This window comes from Hylaeus volcanicus, chromosome 2, assembly GCF_026283585.1.
Source record: "Hylaeus volcanicus isolate JK05 chromosome 2, UHH_iyHylVolc1.0_haploid, whole genome shotgun sequence".
NCBI classification, from domain to species: Eukaryota; Metazoa; Arthropoda; class Insecta; order Hymenoptera; family Colletidae; genus Hylaeus; species Hylaeus volcanicus.
In genome coordinates this window covers 13,131,422-13,149,655 of record NC_071977.1, presented here as the reverse complement: position 1 = coordinate 13,149,655, position 18,234 = coordinate 13,131,422, and the positions used below count along the sequence as shown (strand labels likewise).

The following is an 18,234-nucleotide window of genomic DNA, read 5'->3' as shown; positions in this document are numbered from 1 at the left end:
TATTTATTGAAAAAAGAGAATAGATAGAATCAATTAAAAAAAAAAAAAAATGTGGCTATGTCAGACCATGCAGATCAGTTTTCTGGAGAGAATGTGACTCGGATAGTGTCGTTTAGAGATAAACAATAAACTAATTTCTCTCAAACTCACTAATTCTAGAGATTTATATCTAAAAGTTTGCCATACATTTTTTAAATGCGTATTTCTCGAGAAATGCAGAAAAAAATCAATTTCCAAACAAAATTTTGGAATACAATATCCCCTTGAAGTTAGCAGCCTTGAGTAGATTTGTGAAGATGTTTTATGATGTTGTATCACTTTGTGTAATACAAAGTAATACTACTACTAATAGTAGTACAATACTAATGTATAATACAAACACGTTATCAGACTTATAATTAATTTATTAGAAGTCGTGGTAGAACTTACAATATTCGCAGTGAAGGCCATTGTAGCCACTAGCACACTTGCACAGATAGCTGTTGAGAAGAGGTAAACACACTCCACCGTTATGGCAAGGATTCTCGTTGCTTGGACATGGTAGACCATCGTAAATGTCTGTGTTATGCTGCGTGATGTTCACCGCCAAATTTTGATATGTTTTCCCGTTCACCATTAACCTTTGCACGGCGCCTACTAATCCAGTCCAGGCCCCAGCTAAACGATGAACTTCTCGCCAATGTCTGCGAACAGTGAAGAGAAATTATATTACTCCATGAATAATCATTACAAAGTGATTTAATTACATTTTAATTTGTGATTCAGAGGTCTCAGTTAATTAAATTCGAAAAAAGAAAATGAAATTAAAATGTGATAAAATGGTGGACAGATATTATGTAAAGGTTTCAAATAGACAGTAGTCATCAGTGATGAATATGTTATCATTTATGAAATCATAACAATTCAATTGGATTCGTAATTATAGTAATTAGCAATTGAAGTATTTGAAAAGTTTGAATTATATAATTAAGTTGCAGGGCAATGAAATGATTACTACGTAATTAGTCTAGACGGTCACGTGGCAACCTCAATTAATACTAGAAGTCTAGTTTCAATGGAAATCATTAACTTATTCTAAAACGTACTTAACGCCACCGACGTAAAGCGGCATTTCCAAATTCAGTTCTGTCAAAGGGCTTCCAGATAATCCTCTGGCGACCGTTCCGTCATCCAATTGGAGGACACCTTCCCTGCCGAGTCTGCTGATTCGTACGCAGTGCCACGTGTCAGGCGTGACAGGGTCCGGGGAAGTGATATTGGCGATGCCACTTCCGAGATTGAATCTGAATTCTAATCTGCCGTGGACCAGGTTCAAACTAATGAAATCGCCGCGGCCGTTGTTCAGTTGGCCATTGTACAGCAGCAAACCGTCGCTAGCATGTGTGAGGAACCACAACTCAATGGAGAACGCTTTCGCCACCCCTTCTAGACACGGAAGCTCAAGGAAACCGTCCCCAGTCATCTCGGGTATCAGCAGCTCCGTTAGTTCGGCATCCACTGTGAACAATCGAAGGTGTTCGATGATGAATTTACGTGTACGAGAAGCTGTATACTAGGTTTCATCGAAGTCGAATCACTTTTCACATATTGGTCTGCTACATTGGATACGTCATTTTGAATTTTTAAATTGTGAGTTCAGATTTGGACTCAGTGACCCCCAAAACCCCTGTATACCAAGTTTCATGCAAATCAAATCACTTTTTGCATTTTGGTCCGTCATATTGGATGCGCCATTTTGAATTTTTAAATTGTGAGTTCAGATTTAGACTCAGCGATCTCTAAAATCCCTGTATATCAAGTTTCACTCAAATAGAATCACTTTTCGCATTTTGTCCTCCCGCATTAGAGCCGGCATTTTGAATTTCTAGATTCAAAGTTCAGATGTGAATTTAGCGACCCCAAAAACTGTTGGATACCAAATTTCATTAAAATCGCTCGAAAGGAACAATAGATAAATTTGAATCTCTTGTAAAGTACACAAAGGGGTTTTCCATTCAGGAAATACTACAATGTTTACTACTACTTCTAAGAACTTAGGTGGTGTTCCTTCCAGGAATTACTACTATCATGTTTACTATTATTTCTTGGAATTGCATCACCCTTGCAAGGACGTTGTAAGCCACTGATCAATCAATCTATATACATATTACTATTAAAGTGCCCATAACTCGGTGTAGAATCGTCCGATTCGATTCAAACAAAATACAAATTGAAGGGCGGCATTTATACTATTTAATAAATTGAAAATTATCATTCTTAAATACTCTCAAACAATTGTTTTATTTTGTTTATAATTAATTGCATTTGAAGTGTCGTAACTCTGCGTGAAATAGTTCGATTTGATTCAAATAAAATTCAAATTAAAGAGAGAAATTTCTACTACCTAATAGGCAGTATTTAGCATTCTTAGATACTCTCAAACAATTGTTTTTTGTGCATTTTTCAAAACATACAGATCCTCCCACGTAACATTTTTCACGATTTCTCAAGTACTTGCGATACTCTGATAAAAAATGTTTCAAATCAAAATCGATCAGTTTTCGATTCACTATACGTTGCAATAAAGAAAAGCTCTGAAAATTGTTAAGATCAATAATTATCGATATGACCTTCGTTTGTTTAAATAATTGTTTGTATTCTTGACTCAACAATGTCATAATTCCTATCAAGCCGAATTCAATGACATAGTATACCACGAACTTCGAATAACATTAAAGTCAGAGAAATAAAAATTTCAACAAATAATACAGTCATAATTCCACTCACAAATCTCGCAGTGTTCCCCAGTCCTGCCTGGTGGACACTTGCAGACGTAACCGCCTTGAGGAAGGATATCGCAAGTGGCTCCGTGTTGGCAGGGTTCACCAATGCACGGATCCAAGGACTCCTGGCAGTTTCTGCCAGTGAACTGTGGTGGACAGATGCATCTGTAATCTGGAGGATCGTATTTCTCCACGGCGTAATTTCCATGCTCGTAATTATTGTCGTAAATGACATCTTCATCGTAATCGCACGTGGCCCCCGCGCAACGTTTCTTCGCGCTCTTCTTCGGCCGTCGTTGATCGATCGCGGTGCAATGGGATCCTTTGCATCGAACGATGTTCATGCCAGTCTTGTTCCTGTTCTTGCCACGTTTTTGCATTCGTCTGCATTCACGACCGTCGCAGAGGTCCTCCTCGAAGATCGGTTGGCAGGTCGCGCCATTTTGACAGGGCAGATTGGCGCAAGCGTTTTCCCCGCATTCTTTCACGCGGTACGTCTCTAGGATGTCTTTGTCGTGGCCGACGTGGAGGTCGACGAAGTTTCGATTGATCTTCAGTTTACGGATGCAACCGAGGAATCCGTGATTGGTGCCGATGTTATCATACACCCTGGAAAGAGGAGAGTGAAATACAATTGGATGTAGAAGTAAGGGGATACTTTTTTTTCTAGGTCAAGAAGTACATCTTTTTGTTGATATTGTTGCGGCGGGATGAAGATGCCGTAATATTGCGAAGTTACATCGTCGCGGCAGCGTGAAGATGCTGCGACGATATGAAGTGCGATCTGAAGAGCGAGTGGAAACGGATCGTCGGGATGTTCCGGTTACCAAGAGAACCGGCAAATTTTGAATTGGCAGAACGTCGCTAGACTTGTTTCGAACAGACGTGTTTACTGATTGAGTTCTTGTTATTGTTAATAAACGTTCTGAGTTCTTGTTCTTTTATAAAAGACGTGTTGATTATTAAAAATGTCTACTCCACGATGTGCCGCCCCCCCCCCCCCCCCCGGCGTAACAATATACTTGTTGCTCAAGATCATCGAATATTTCTACCAAATTATATTAAACGAGTTTAAAAATCGGTAAATTGTAACCGTTTATATCATGAAGCATTTTAGGTTGATCGAAACTACGAAACTTGAGAAGATGACCCTCTTATTTAAAATAGACTTTTTACTTTTATATTCTAAAATTTAATACAATTACGTGAATTATTTTAGCTGCAAAAGATCGTGAGAAGTGCCTCGAAACTGGCCAAAAAAGGAGTACCCTTTTAAAAATAAAAGATAATTACTTGGTGTAATTCGTTGGCATATTCCCGATGTACGTGTTCTGGTTCAGGTCCAACGACTTCAGCATCCCCTGACTTTGACCAGCCACATCGTCGCCATCGTTGAAAATTAGAACACCGTCCTTGTGGTACCTCTTCGCTGCGACACGATGGAACGTTTTCATAGTAACTCTCTCGGAGGAGGTCAGAATCACTGGGCCATTACCCAAGTTGTAGCGAAATTGTACGAATCTGTAAAAGGAATCGTAGATGGAACATTCGACGCGACGAAAAAGGAGTGTGAAGTACGATTGCACTTGAATCGATCACGCTTGCCTACTAGTGTATTTACACTATATGTTTTATTTAATTTTTTTATTCAAAGGATTTACGATTACAAAAAAAATCTGAGAATCTAAAATAGGAATACAATGACTTACAAGATAATTAGTATTGTTCAGGATTTCTAAAGGATGGTCACTAAGCAAATATTTTACTTTAAGATATAAATGCTACAGTTTAGACCTTTGTATCTTTATATCCTATGTTTCAGGCGTTTCAAATAGTGTCCTTGACAAATATTCTTTTCTTTAACACTTCAACTATCGTATTTAGAACAATCCCAGTAGAATAAACACAGTAATTCTTATAAATATTCTCCTGGTAGATAAAGTGTTAAAATGAATCAGTTATTCAAGTGACCTGCTTTATGTGTCTCAGCTTATATACGCACTTCTTAATGACACTTTCATCCGAACATCAGGTACGTAAATTGTACATAGCGAACAACAAATATTAGAGAAGCAAGAACCATTACATTTTTCAAATGGGGAAATAATTAATTCCCAAACTATGTAATTTATCGCGATATATACAGCGATGGCTAATTCCGGGTCTTCGTTGACATTTGGCAGTATAATAGGTACCAACCCGTCGACGATGGCTAACGAGACGAAATCTCCGGTCCCGTCGCTCTTCTGTTGGTTGTAAAGTATAATCCCATTGTCGGCGTATGTCTTGAACTCGACCTCGATGCTAAACCTGTGGTAAGCTTTCAATCTGTTCATCCTTACGTAGCTCTTGCCATCGAACGACGGCACATCGTAATCCCTTTTGTTGATCTCCTCGTCGCATAATAGACCGGTGTAATTCGGCCGACAAATGCAAACGAACGTGGCGCTGGGCAGGTCGATGCACGTCGATGTCGCGTGGCAGGGATACGACAGGCAGGCACGAAATTCTTCGGTCGGTGTCACTGGCACGTAATTAGCTGGAAACAGGTTAATCAGATTCGTTCGTCGTCCTTCGAAAGATGCCAGAAAGAGGGAACGTCTGCGAGTCAAAGGGGAGACTGTTCTCGAGATCGATACGTTGGGATTGCTTGCTTATTCGAATGCGTAAGACTACGGTTACTATGAATGCGAATTCGGACGAAAATGTGTTTGGACGAGTTCTGACGAATTCGTTCAAATAAACAAACGTCTGTTTTTCAATGATAGTGTTTACACTAGTAACGATACACATGTCAGAACATTCACGATGTCGTAAGAACTAATTGAGCGTTCAAATAAATTTGATTTTTTCGTTCGACCTGCGTATATTTTGGGTGTTTTTGTGCGTTGAAATTGGAGTGATAAATAAACGAATAACGATAAATTGATATGTCTTGTGTACGAGAACAGGTGTTTGTGGGATATAAGAGACAAAAATTATCATAACAGAGATTCTTCTCGGCAAAAGTGGGAGAAAGTTGCTACAGAACTCAACACTAGCAGTAAATACAATTTTCTATTTTGATTTGAGGTTTACATTAATTAAATAAACAATTAGAAATAATATTTACAATTTTACATTACAATTTACATTAATATTTGCATTACAACGGAATTTTATCGTTGGTAGTGTAAAAACTCTTATTGAAAAACAGGCGTTTGTTTAATTGGACGAATTCGTCAGAACTCGTCCGAACACATTTTCGTCAGAACTCGCATCCATAGTAACCGTAGTAGACCGCCTTGTTCTGATGAGGGTTTCGGACGGACTCGTCCGAATTCGCATCCATAGTAACCGTATTATGCACCATTGGAAAGTATTTTTACCTCTTGAGGGTATTGATAGTTCTGGTATACATTAGGTGTAGAATGTATTCGTACACCGATCAATTTCCCAAACCACTTTTGTGTGAAATTGTAGTTTCTTAACTTCTTTTTTTATAATCAATGATATTTTACATATTTTCGGAAGTCTCTACGATAGATATAGTTCAAACAACATTTACTAGTTAATATAATTTGTGAAATTAACAAAAAAATGCGAAAAGTGGGTAAAAGTATAGAAGCAATAAGTATTTTTACGATTTTTATGACGAACCATTTACAGTAGAGTTTATAACATAAACACATTAGCTTATTGCTTCGTACGAATTAGAAAACATCAAATTTCCAGTAAAGCACTTTTAAAAAAGGCTCCAATAGAGGAATGAAAAAAGATCCCACTTCAAATAACTAATAATGTAGTTAATTTAATTGTTAGAAAAGTTACAATAATTATAAAATCAAAAGGAAATCCCACGAAGGAAGTATTATATACTTATAAATTAATGTAAATTTCTTTCTTTTTTTTTAAACAATTTTTAAAAATTAAATTGTTGTGCAAATACTTATTGCTTCAATATTTCTATCGGTTAATTGTTTTTTTTCTCGTTAATTTCCCAACTTATATAAATAGTTATATTTTTTGTAATCTATCTATTCTATAGATTTCCGAGAATATGTAGAATGTCATTGTTTATAAAAAATAAGTTAATAAATTACAATTTTACACAGTGTTTTTGGAAATTGATCGGTGTACGAATTCTACACCCAGTGTAGGTCAGAAACAAATTTAGATATGAGGAGTATCCAGGAAGAAGATTTCGATGATTAGTGGATGCTGGGAATAAAATTAATGCGTCGCAGGAATAATATGTTATTTAGTAAATTGTTGAAGAATGGCAGAGGCTGAGAATGTATGTGTTTCTATGGACGTAGAGTGAAAGTTTTATAAAACGAACTCGTCTTTGATACTATTTCACAGCGTCATTTGTGTAAATGATTCTAAAGGTTAAGGATATCGGTGTCCTATATTTAGAAGACACAGTATGCCATAGGAAAATGTTAAGAAATAGTCAATTTTGAGATAGCTAGAGCACTAAAATTATTCGTCAGGTATCGAGAAATTATACACTCACAATTATTTATTGTCAATACCATAGGGAATGTTATAAAAAGGAAGCTGATGAAGTAGAGCATGTGTACATGGCAAAAAATTGTTATCATTGACTTCAGATGGTCGTAACTTCGAAACAAATGCATGAAATGTACAAATTTAAACGCTATTTTGTAGATAATAGTTTGTGTTTATATTTCATACAGAAAAACTCGTCTGAATATTATTTAGCACAGGTAGGGAATATTCAGAGCTCGATAGATAAGATAAAATAGAATGGATAGAGAATTTGTTTATATTACCTAGGTATTATATAATCAAATTAGTGTTGTATTCGTTTTTGGATTTTTGAATTCAAATATTGTTGTTGACGAACAGCAATACTTCGTCTCCAGATAAGAAAGCAATAACCTTCCAGGTAAGGAAATAATAATATTAAATTGTTTACCGAAGCATTCCTGCGTGTCGCTGTTTTCAGCGTATCCCTCTGAGCAGATGCAGCCTCCGTTGGAGCACTCGCTGTTCGGTATGGTGCAATCCTTGTCGTCGGTGCATAGGTCACCGAGCAACGGGGTGACCACGCGAATCGTCGCTGGAGTCGGTCGGTACGCAGCAGCCACACCTGGAAAACGATATCACGTGTGTGGGTGTCTATGTCCACCGGGCTTGTTTCCATTCCTGCTTCGTTGGGGAACGACCGTTCCGACCGAACGCCGTTCGAAACGATATCGATCCGATTGTCGAACGTCTAGCTGATCCAGAATTAACCACAAAGCGGATTTAGAGTGCACGGTTCAAAGCGGCACACATGAACACATACACGCTGTTCGTTATCGTGATCCGTCGCTATTTCGAACAATTAATTGCGCCGCGTTGAAAATGTTATCGTCAACGAATTAACGAAGCACCGGTTATTAGAGAAGCCAACGATTTCAATGAAACGCGTCCTGTGTTTATCCCGCAGATCCTAATCGTTCGCGCGTACGCGCGAACTTCGAATGGAAAATTATGCTTTCTCGCTTCTGTTATTTTTATTTAAACGGAATGGCCGAGCCTCGGTATTTTTATGGTTGATCTGAATTGAGTTTTACAGTTTCGGGAAATGGACGATTTTTTAAAATTTACAAGGTTTATCGTTCGATGTTTTCGAAAAATTGATGATAGCGGACATTTAGTGGATACTTCGTCATTTTTAGGAATAAGAGAAATATAAATCGTATTTCAAGTTTGAAGTTACTATTAACATGAGATACGATATAAGACTGTGGAAAGCAACACAAAGACTGAGTAACACTTTGATTCTCGTATATCTCAAACTATGTAATAAATATGTTAAATATGTATGCATATATACATATATTGAACATGGTACAAGGGATTATGGACCAGCGGTGGTTCAAACCCATTTTCTGTTACTAATAAAGAAAAAGTTCCAAGTTTCAAGATATGAAACCATTAATTAAATTGAAATAAATTATCCTTATTCATGCTTCAATCAAGCTTTGTTCACAAAAAAATATATATTAAAAACAGGTAGACGTCCAACAAGACCACGTAAAAGTGTATAAATATTTATAAAAAAAAAAGGTAAATATAGATGAGGATTATTTCCTAGTTTCGTTCAGATAAACGTCGTTGTATCTACTGAAATCATTCAACCATAGAATATTGGACGAAACGAGTGTAAATTGAAAGAGTAAAATGGAAACAGGGGCTGTTTGTTTTTTTACCGTGCTTTAAATTGTCTCTGTCGATCGTGATGGTTTCTTGATTTGCTCGGTGAGTATAATAATACCGTGGATCCGGTTCTGGCACCAACAGATGCCTGGTAGATTTCGATAACGGAGAAATGGCGGCCGCTGGCTGGGTGTATTGCACCGCCGTGTACCTTTTAACGGGGAAGTCCGTGTTCACCATGGGGTCGTCTGAAAATTTCATGAATTTCCGACATTCTGCAGTCATTCGAAAATGTAACGATAAGAATGGCACGTGGTTACGGCTTTAAAACTATTCGAACGACGAGTTTCAACGGAGGTACGTTCTAAACGAGCAATGAATCATAATGTTCGGTATGGAAATGAAGTCTCTTTATACAGGAAAAATAGCCTATCAGAATAATTAGGAAGTATTGAAAATTAAATAAACTGGACACATTGCGAGCTTCAGATATCGATTTTTTTGTTATTTTGTCACATTTGGAACATTCACTCCAAATTTCAATTCCTTCAGTCAACTAGAACTCGAGATACAATGGGCAATCACTTGAAAAATTACGGTATTACGATTAGAGGTCTCTAACGTCCTCAATCTGCCAAATGCAGCAAAATTTTTCAGCAGATAAGTCTTTGTTACGACGTGAGCAAAATAGCTGGTTGTATTTGAAAGAACGTCTTTCTGGTATGCTCACTTCGGATGTGAACGTTAATGACAACCGAATTAATTAAACCATCGAGGTAGCAGAACTGTAAGGAGTGTTTAACAATTTTAACAAATAACTTTAACTTTATTTAAGAACTTGGTAAATGCAGAAGGTTTCTACAAGTTAGTTGAATTAGTGATGGTTCGTGAGAATCTGCTCTTCTCTTTTGGGGTGACAATTGAAGATACCTCGGTGTATCTCTCCTACTTTCACTTGTCACTCCTACATTTTCAAAATGCACCCTGATTGGTACTTGGTTTAGAAACAAGGCCCAATCAGGGTACCTAGAGTCTCACACCACCCTCGTAGGTACGCCTTCTCCAGCGGTCCTGGAGGCAAGGGTGGGTGGTTACGTGGTGTCTCGCGGAAGGCCACTGCCACTCATGGGTTTTTCCAAGTTTACGACACGGACAGCTGCTGAGGATCGGAACCACGCAAAATTCTAAAGACCTCATCGACGGTCGCAACTATTAGGTTGTCCCGAAAGTTTCTTTCGCGAATTGCACTCAATTATTTTATGTGGTCGTGTTTATATAAATAGACAATCTAATTTCATAGATATTCATGTTGTAACAGTAATGGAGCAAAATGAATCGTGCACAATTCAATAATGTAACATAAAACATAAACTATTGTGCATGTATTACTTATTAATAAAGCGAAAGAAACTTTTGGGACAACCTAATAGATTCATATTGACGGCAATATCAGCATAAACTGAAAAACAGCCTAGCTTCGCGAGCATGTTATAAATTATTGTTGGCCTTCCGTTTAGTGTTTTATGTCGCTCGAAAGGTTAAGACTCGATGGCAATTCTAACTGTACATATGTATAGAAAGGCAAAATGTTAGAACCAATATTTTCGAAGTAACAGTCTTAAAAATCTACACTTTGAGAACCTGCTCTCCCAAAAATCGACATAGTAATTCGATAAGCAACCATGTCTATAGATCGTAGAAAGTGTAGAAAATTGTGTTCTGGGTAAAAAATATTCCAATGAAAATTTTCAAAGGTGTCCCCCTGGCTCGAATTTCCCTACAACGTTTCGAGCGCCCGATCAGCTCAACGTTCCAACGTTTTAATTACGAAACGAATTCCCCATCCCGTTCTCCGCTGTCGCGGCAACGATAGGAAATCGGAGCACCGCCAACAAAAGAGAATCTCCGAGCCCGTGGGCGGTGCAGCGGAGGTGCGTCGCAATTTCTCTAAATAATGAGAATCGAAAAGCTAATTCTATCGGAGGCAGTAACGCGGCTCCTGGGTAACAGGAGTTGGAGACGGCTTGATGGGATTTTAATTACTTTCCAATTGCAGCGTTGCTTCCTATTATTTCACATCGACGACTTCCGCTGCACGCTACTTTTTCCTTCGTTTTTTTTTCCTCTCCCAACGCCCACTCGGGGCCACTGTATATCCACCCCAGTCCCGGGCACCCGCCAACCCCCTTGGCCACCTCGTAGTCGCGTATTTCTCTCGATATAATCGACTCGTTTATTGACTGCGGGACAATCCGACAACGAAACTTTTCTCTCGCTTCTGTCCCCATTGAAAATATTTTCCGCTCTGGAAATCGGTGAACGACGAGGGTTCGGGGGCGGCCGCGTGCGTCGGAGAAAGCACCGCGCGACGGAGGGAGACAGAGAGATCGAGAGGGGAATGGATTTAGTCAATTTAAGAGTTCGCCGATTGGCGGAGAAGAGAGTCTGACGGGAAATACGAGTTGACATTTACGAATCGAGGAAATTTCTTTCCCCGCTGTCGCTTCGTCGATTGGCCTTTTCATCGGGGGCTTTGCCGACGTTAGCGTTCGACTGTTCCATTACTTCGTTCTTTGCTTGTTTATTTTACAAAGAGCGAAGTAAGGGTCGTGAGTAGGGGAGGGGAGAGGGGGGTCAGCCTAGTATATTTATCTGTTGAAAGCAGGGAATTTTAACGAAGTCGAGAGTTCAAATATGAGAACGATGTCGCAGTTATTTTCTGATGGAATGTTTATCCTCCGCGTTTTCATATTTTAAGCATCCACGATGGCCGCTACGCAGGAAACATTTATTTCGTGAGCGATTTAACTCTTTGATTAACGTTTTGACTTTTATACATTCCTGATTCCACTTATTGTACTTTTAGAAGCGATGTGAATTTAATTCAGAGATTCCAAGACAAAACACTAAGGACCATAACTGCTGCACCATGGTATGTTAGTGGTGATACGGCATGTCAACAAGCACGTCAAGAAATTTGCAACTACATATAAAAATAAAGTAACAAATCATCCCAACGAACTAGGCTAAGATGCTAACCCAGGCACCAAAAACGAGAAGATTAAAGAGACACTCTTGGTTGACTCCAAGAGCTAGTTGTAAATTTTCTGTTAATAAAAAAAAAACATATTGTACTTTTAGTGCTAGATCACAATATTGGCACACGAATATTGTGCCAATAAACTTTAAATAAAACTGTAAACCTAAGTAAAAGGTGAGATAATTTTTAGCCCTCCTATCTTCAAAGAGTTAACTCTTGAATGTACTCTCCAAATCTGTGGAAACACGTAACATTTGTCAATTCATATGTGATAGGACTATAGAATTAATTATTGCCTAAAATTATTAACATTATCTGTAATTACTAGAATATTATTAAAATACAATTAATTATCATTATTTTTTTTTCATTATCTACAATGGCTCTATTTATATGTTTATGCTAATATTTTACACGTAGATAGAACGAATATACTTAAACATATACGGTAAGTATTACATTTCTGCTAAAATAAGAAGAATTTGAATATAACCAAACGATAATGTGACGTATTTGAGGATTTTAAAGAATAATCATTCACCTTACCTCATGCGCACCACATGTTCTCCACAATTATTCATACCAATGTAGCTTTTGTTCCTTTAAGATAATTTTTTTAATCGATACTGATTGAATAAAAATATTCAAATATTGTTTTCCAAAAGAAAGAATCTAGTTAGATTTCATCAGAATTGAAACGCAATCTTGATCCATCCATCAATGATTTATTCCACCTTAGTCTCGCCAATTCTTTCTACATCCCCTACTTCTTCCTATTCTTCTATTCGCGTTCGAATATTCCAGTAAAATTTTGAAATATTTCAGCACTATTCGAAGGTGGTGTCTGCCCTACGCTTTCGCATTTTTTCGTTCGGGTTTTCGTTCCACGTGCATGGTCGTGTGGCCAAACGAAAGAAAACGCGATAAGAAAGCGACGGAGAAACGCGGCTCGCGTCCTGTGCGGATAACAGTCCGTGACTGAGAAACGAGGGGGTGGCAGAAGCTGAAGGGGGTTGGTCCGCACGCCCCGAGTAATCTGATTTATGTTTGACTCCGCGGGACGAGTCCCGAGGAGGAGGAAGAAGAAGAAGAAGAAGAAGAAGAACTTTTTAAGAGATTGACTTTCAGCGACCGAGAGGACCAGACGCGCGGTCCGCGGGGTTGAGGGGGGCTGTCGAAGGGGCTGAGCAATCGAAAATAAGGGGTGAAAGGTTACGGAATCGGCAAGAGACTTTAATAGATTCCGACGTTTCGTTCCGCGAACTTTGTCACCGCCTGTGGAATACTTTGGCGCAGCTGAGGATGTCTCCTTTCGCGCGACTCTCCTTCTTCTGACGCGATTCGACCAGAAACGACCATTCCACGCGATATCGATCATTTTCGTACCTTCGTGTCATGAATTTCGATAACATCGAAATATGTTGTGGTTCATGCGAAACTAGGGGGTGTTTAAGTCATTTATTTTGATTTTGTAAGTGTCTTAAAAATACACGCCCTTAAAGTTTGCAACTCTTCTAAGGTACTTTTGATGTTTCATGTTTTATTAAGTGTAGAAATTATTTCTGTGTTTCTACATTCGATCAGTTGTGACTTTAAACTAATCAGAAATATTTATTTGTAATTTGAAGTATGTTCGTAGTAATGGAACATGCAAATTATTTCGACGTCTTGTTTTTACAACTATTATAACGCGTGGAAATTATTATGCGTAAATACTTAATTTAACAAAATGGCGGGTAAATGTTATTGTTCAATCTAGTCATAAATAGAATAAATAAATATAAATATAAAGAAATCTATGAGAATGTGCTCAAATGTAAAAATATAGAAATCATCAACGATAATATAAATGTTAAACTGTTTAGAAGATAAAACATACTTGAATTTAATTTCAATTAAAATTGAAATTCTCTAATTATAAATTACTGAATATAAAGGAGTGCAATTAATTTCTGCACATAATAATTAAAACAGGACGAGTTATAATGTAATACATATATTTTTGTTTTGAGAATTATCATTTAATCCGTAATCCGATTCGATGAGTCAATCGAGTGCGCGTGGCTTTCCAAGCGACCAGAGGATTCCGTAGGATTTATATTCGCGATGTTGTAACGAACGTGCTGGCCAACGTATTGAAAACAGTGCAGAAAAATTTGGGCTACAGGGTGTAACTGGAACACCGTATCGATCATTTAGTAAATATTGAGTTCAGTAAAAATTGGTTTAGTCGAATATCGCACTGTTTGCAAGTTTTGTTTTGTTATTTTATTTTTCAACCCTTGCAGCTATTAATATTTCTCTATTCCCTTAAAATTGGTCAAATGCGTGAAAAATAAATAAATAAGACTATGAAACAATTTTGTAGGAATTCCTGTAATTTCTAAGTAATTTACTACAAAATATATTTCTTCTTATTAAGAAATAAAATTCAGGAGAGACGAAGAAAAATTTCTTTTACTTATAAAAGATTTAGCTGACATTATTTTCAATCCTTTACTGTACGAGCCGTAATATAAATATGGTTTGTGGAAATGCAATGTACGCTTGAATATTTAATTCGGCAAATATTCGCAGACCAGCTACAATTTGCGTAAATAAAAAAATAGTAATTTTGTACTCTCAAACAAGCTAATATTTACTTTACTCTTAAACTTTTTATCCCCATGTTATCGCCAAACTCCACGAAACGTTGCAATTGAATTCACTGAATTAAAATATAAAAGGAGTTTACTAATGAATAAATAAAAAGATACATTGGTAATCGTTTTTATGACAAATAATATTTCATTACATATGCAATATTAATATCAAAGTACTTTACCGAATTCAATTTATCGAATACATTTTAAGATTTTATTAACAACTTTCTGTGGCAAATCGCTGCAGGCTCGAAAATTTAAAACCTACTTTGCTGAAACGTTAACGGGGAACTGTAGCACCGATCTAAAAACTTTTTATCCCCAATAAGTACGTCGTGGAAACTCGTAGAGACTGATTGGAAAGCTATGCAAAGGGAATTCTTTACCTCGATCGGAGGACAGATTTATCGCAGCCCTCGATTCGTTCGGCTCGACACCGTCTGAATCTCTCGGTGGCGAATTTATAGGCGGACAACGGTATCAAAAAGCAGTCTGTACAACGTTCGTTCGAACTTTCGGGGAGGCTTTAGCTTTCGCTCGCTAATTTATTTTGACGGCGAGTAGCGCTTAATGGTCGAGACCGAGACGTTTGGTTACCGTTTCTTAAGGTTCCCGATGTTAAGTTTCGGCTGGGCATGTCTCACAGGGACCACTTAAGACGAGACTTCCCTCGGAAGTCGACGGTGATTTAGTTAAATCCACCTTTGGCGCTTAGTCTCGCGAGTTAACGTCACCAACTTTCCCAGGAATTTACCTACGAGTGAGATAGTGCACTCCCGGGATGAAGGGAATTCCGCCAATCCGCATTCGAGTCCGGCTGGATCACTGGTATCGTTCAAGCCCGTGATCTCGATCGCGAAAGATACACCCTGTACATTCACCAATCCTTCGCAAGTCAAAGTAACTGTATTCGCTCGTACAGTGGGTGTAGAAAGCATTCGTACACTAATCAATTTTCAAAAAAACTATGTAAAATTGTAATTTATTAACTTACTTTTGATAAACAATGACATTCTACATATTCTCGGAAATCTCTAGAATAGATAGATTACAAAAAAAAAATAGCTATTTATGTATGATAAATTTATGTATGTTGCGAAATTAACAAGAAAAAAGCAATTAATCGATAGAAATGTTGAAGCAATAAGTAATCGCACAAGTGTTTAATTTTTAAAACTTGATTAAAAAAAAAGAAAGAAATTTACATTAATTTACAAGTATATAATACTTCCTTCGTGGAATTTCCTTTTGATTTTATAATTATTGTAACTATTCTAAGCATTAACTTAACTAAATTATTAGTTAGAAGTTAATAAGAAATGCGGTCTTTTTCCATTTCTTTATTAGAGCCATTTTTAAAAGTACTTTCCTGGAAATTTGATGTTTTCTGATTCGTACGGAGCAATAAACTAATGTGTTTACGTTACAAACTCTACTGTAAATGGTTCGTCATAAGAATTGTACAAATAATAATTGCTTCTATAATTTTACCCACTTTTCGCATTTTTTTGTTAATATCACAAATTATATTAACTAGTAAATGTTGTTTGGACTATATATATCTTAGAGATTTCAAAGAATATGTAAAATATCATTGATTATAAAAAAAGAAGTTAAGAAATTACAATTTTACACAAAAGTTTTTTGGGAAATTGATCGGTGTACGAATACATTTTACACCCACTGTATATATTCACATGTAAGGTATTTGGGGATTTTAAAGAATATTGCGATATTTAACTGAATTTATAAGCGACAGTTGGTCAAGTTTGATGTTTGTTAATGAAACGATGATCGATGGTCAAATAATCTGTTCTGCTTATTTATCGACAAGAGGCAAAATTATATGGGCATTTTCGATTTATGGACCATCTTCAAGTTTGTACATTTTAATAAATTTAAAAAAAGAATTTAGAGATAATGTAGATGAGGTCAAGATTTTTATTCGCTTTGCTTTCTTTCTTATTGGATGAGTCTTCAGTGATTTTGGAAATAAAAGTTCCAATGTATGAGGAAATAAAAATTCCAATGTATGAGGAAATAAAAGTTCCAAATGTAGATAGACAAGAGACAAAATTACGTGAACATTTCTTACGGACCGTCTTCAAGTTTGTACATTTTAATAAATTTATAAAAGAATTTAGAGATAATGTAGATGAGGTCAAGAGTTTTATTCACTTTGCTTTCTTTCTTGTTGGATGAGTCTTCAGTGATTTTGGAAATAAAAGTTCACGTCCGGACGCGACGTTATGCACAGGATTGATCAACAATGGCGTTAATGAAGAAAGCAAGCAAAGTAGCGGGCAAGGGGTTCATAAACATATATGTATACATGTCAGTAGAAATTTGATAAGTTTATTGTTACGTTATGGATACAAAGGAACAGGTTGTTAGATGTTAGACCTAGGTTCGATCAAGCTCCTGTAAGATCGTTTCGACGTCTCCAAAGCGACGATAACAATATTAACGGTTTAGTAATCGTGTACTTAATTGTTTCATATTCTACGTCGAACCAAACTGCTTGGCGAACTCTACAAGTTACACGTTCGAGCATTCGGTTCCTCCAGTTTCTAAATAACTTGATCCTAGATATTCGACCGTCTAGAGTAATATCGTATGTCTATTCTACAATCGGAAAACCCTCGAAATCGTTACGACTCCCACGTCTGGATCGTTCGTCCTCGTTTCACTCGTCTGGGGTAAGAGTCGCATCATGATTCGCTGCTCGTCAAAGAAACCTGACCGTTTGCAGACACATTAATTCTACATTGAAGCGATCGTCGACGAATAACAGATCGAGTAGATTCTAGGAAATCGTACGTCACAGTTCACGAACATCGGCATAAAAGCAACTTCGAGGTACTGTGCTACGCTTGTTGTTGTGTTTCGAAAATTTTTAAATCGTCAGGTAGAGAACAATATATTACAATAAATAAGTTCAAAAGTAGAAGAGCTGTAATGCAGTGTTGACATAAAATTATTGTCATAAAGATTAAAAAGAAATTAAAAGAAGAAACGAATGGAGGCAACACTTTCAGTCGCGTAGCGACTGCTGATTGCTGTCTACATCCACAGCTTTCATCCTGCGCAAATAATTTTCTCTTCGAGTCCTATTACTCCTGTAAACGATATAGGGGTGCCCTATAATTTCGTGGCGTAGTGTAAAGAATCCGATCCCTGTTCGGTAGCCGTATCCGATGGTTAGAAGCGTCTGTTATTGCGAGGTTAGTAACGCAGAATATAAGGCGGCCTGTACGGCGTACGCTCAGTGAACCCACCTCTGCAGTGGCCGAAGGCCTGCGTGACCACGTCTGCCTGGTGGCGACAAGCGTAAAGCCTTAGCTCGCATTCGTTGTCGTATGTCTGTCCGTCGCTACCGCAGACCGGCACAGACGGTATGTCCGATGGACAGGACGACGGACAGAGGCACTGCGGGCCACCGATCTCCGAACAGTGGCCACCGGAATAACATTCCAGCTCGTTGCAGGACGATGGTATCGGCGGTATCGTGTCGGCTGCAAGCAGATGGAACGATGATGTTAGAATGTTTCGCGACACGATCGATGGATACGATACCATATCGGCAAATCGTGATCGACACTTTGGCGAACACATAACTTGAGACCTCGAACCGAGA

General features: G+C 37.6%; 1 protein-coding gene across 3 annotated transcripts in view; it reads right to left on the bottom strand.

The window, feature by feature from the left end:
• Positions 1 to 18,234, bottom strand: part of LOC128872383 (agrin-like) — a 543,175-nt gene that overhangs the window by 9,494 nt on the left and 515,447 nt on the right. For all 3 annotated transcript variants that reach the window (XM_054115012.1, XM_054115013.1, XM_054115014.1), the window contains 8 exons: positions 17,876 to 18,112; positions 8,969 to 9,163; positions 7,687 to 7,860; positions 4,962 to 5,301; positions 4,056 to 4,283; positions 2,767 to 3,371; positions 1,086 to 1,497; positions 430 to 683 (listed from right to left, as the gene is read on the bottom strand). In XM_054115012.1, the coding sequence (XP_053970987.1) occupies positions 430 to 683; positions 1,086 to 1,497; positions 2,767 to 3,371; positions 4,056 to 4,283; positions 4,962 to 5,301; positions 7,687 to 7,860; positions 8,969 to 9,163; positions 17,876 to 18,112 (2,445 nt within the window). The remainder of the gene's footprint in view (positions 1 to 429; positions 684 to 1,085; positions 1,498 to 2,766; positions 3,372 to 4,055; positions 4,284 to 4,961; positions 5,302 to 7,686; positions 7,861 to 8,968; positions 9,164 to 17,875; positions 18,113 to 18,234) is intronic.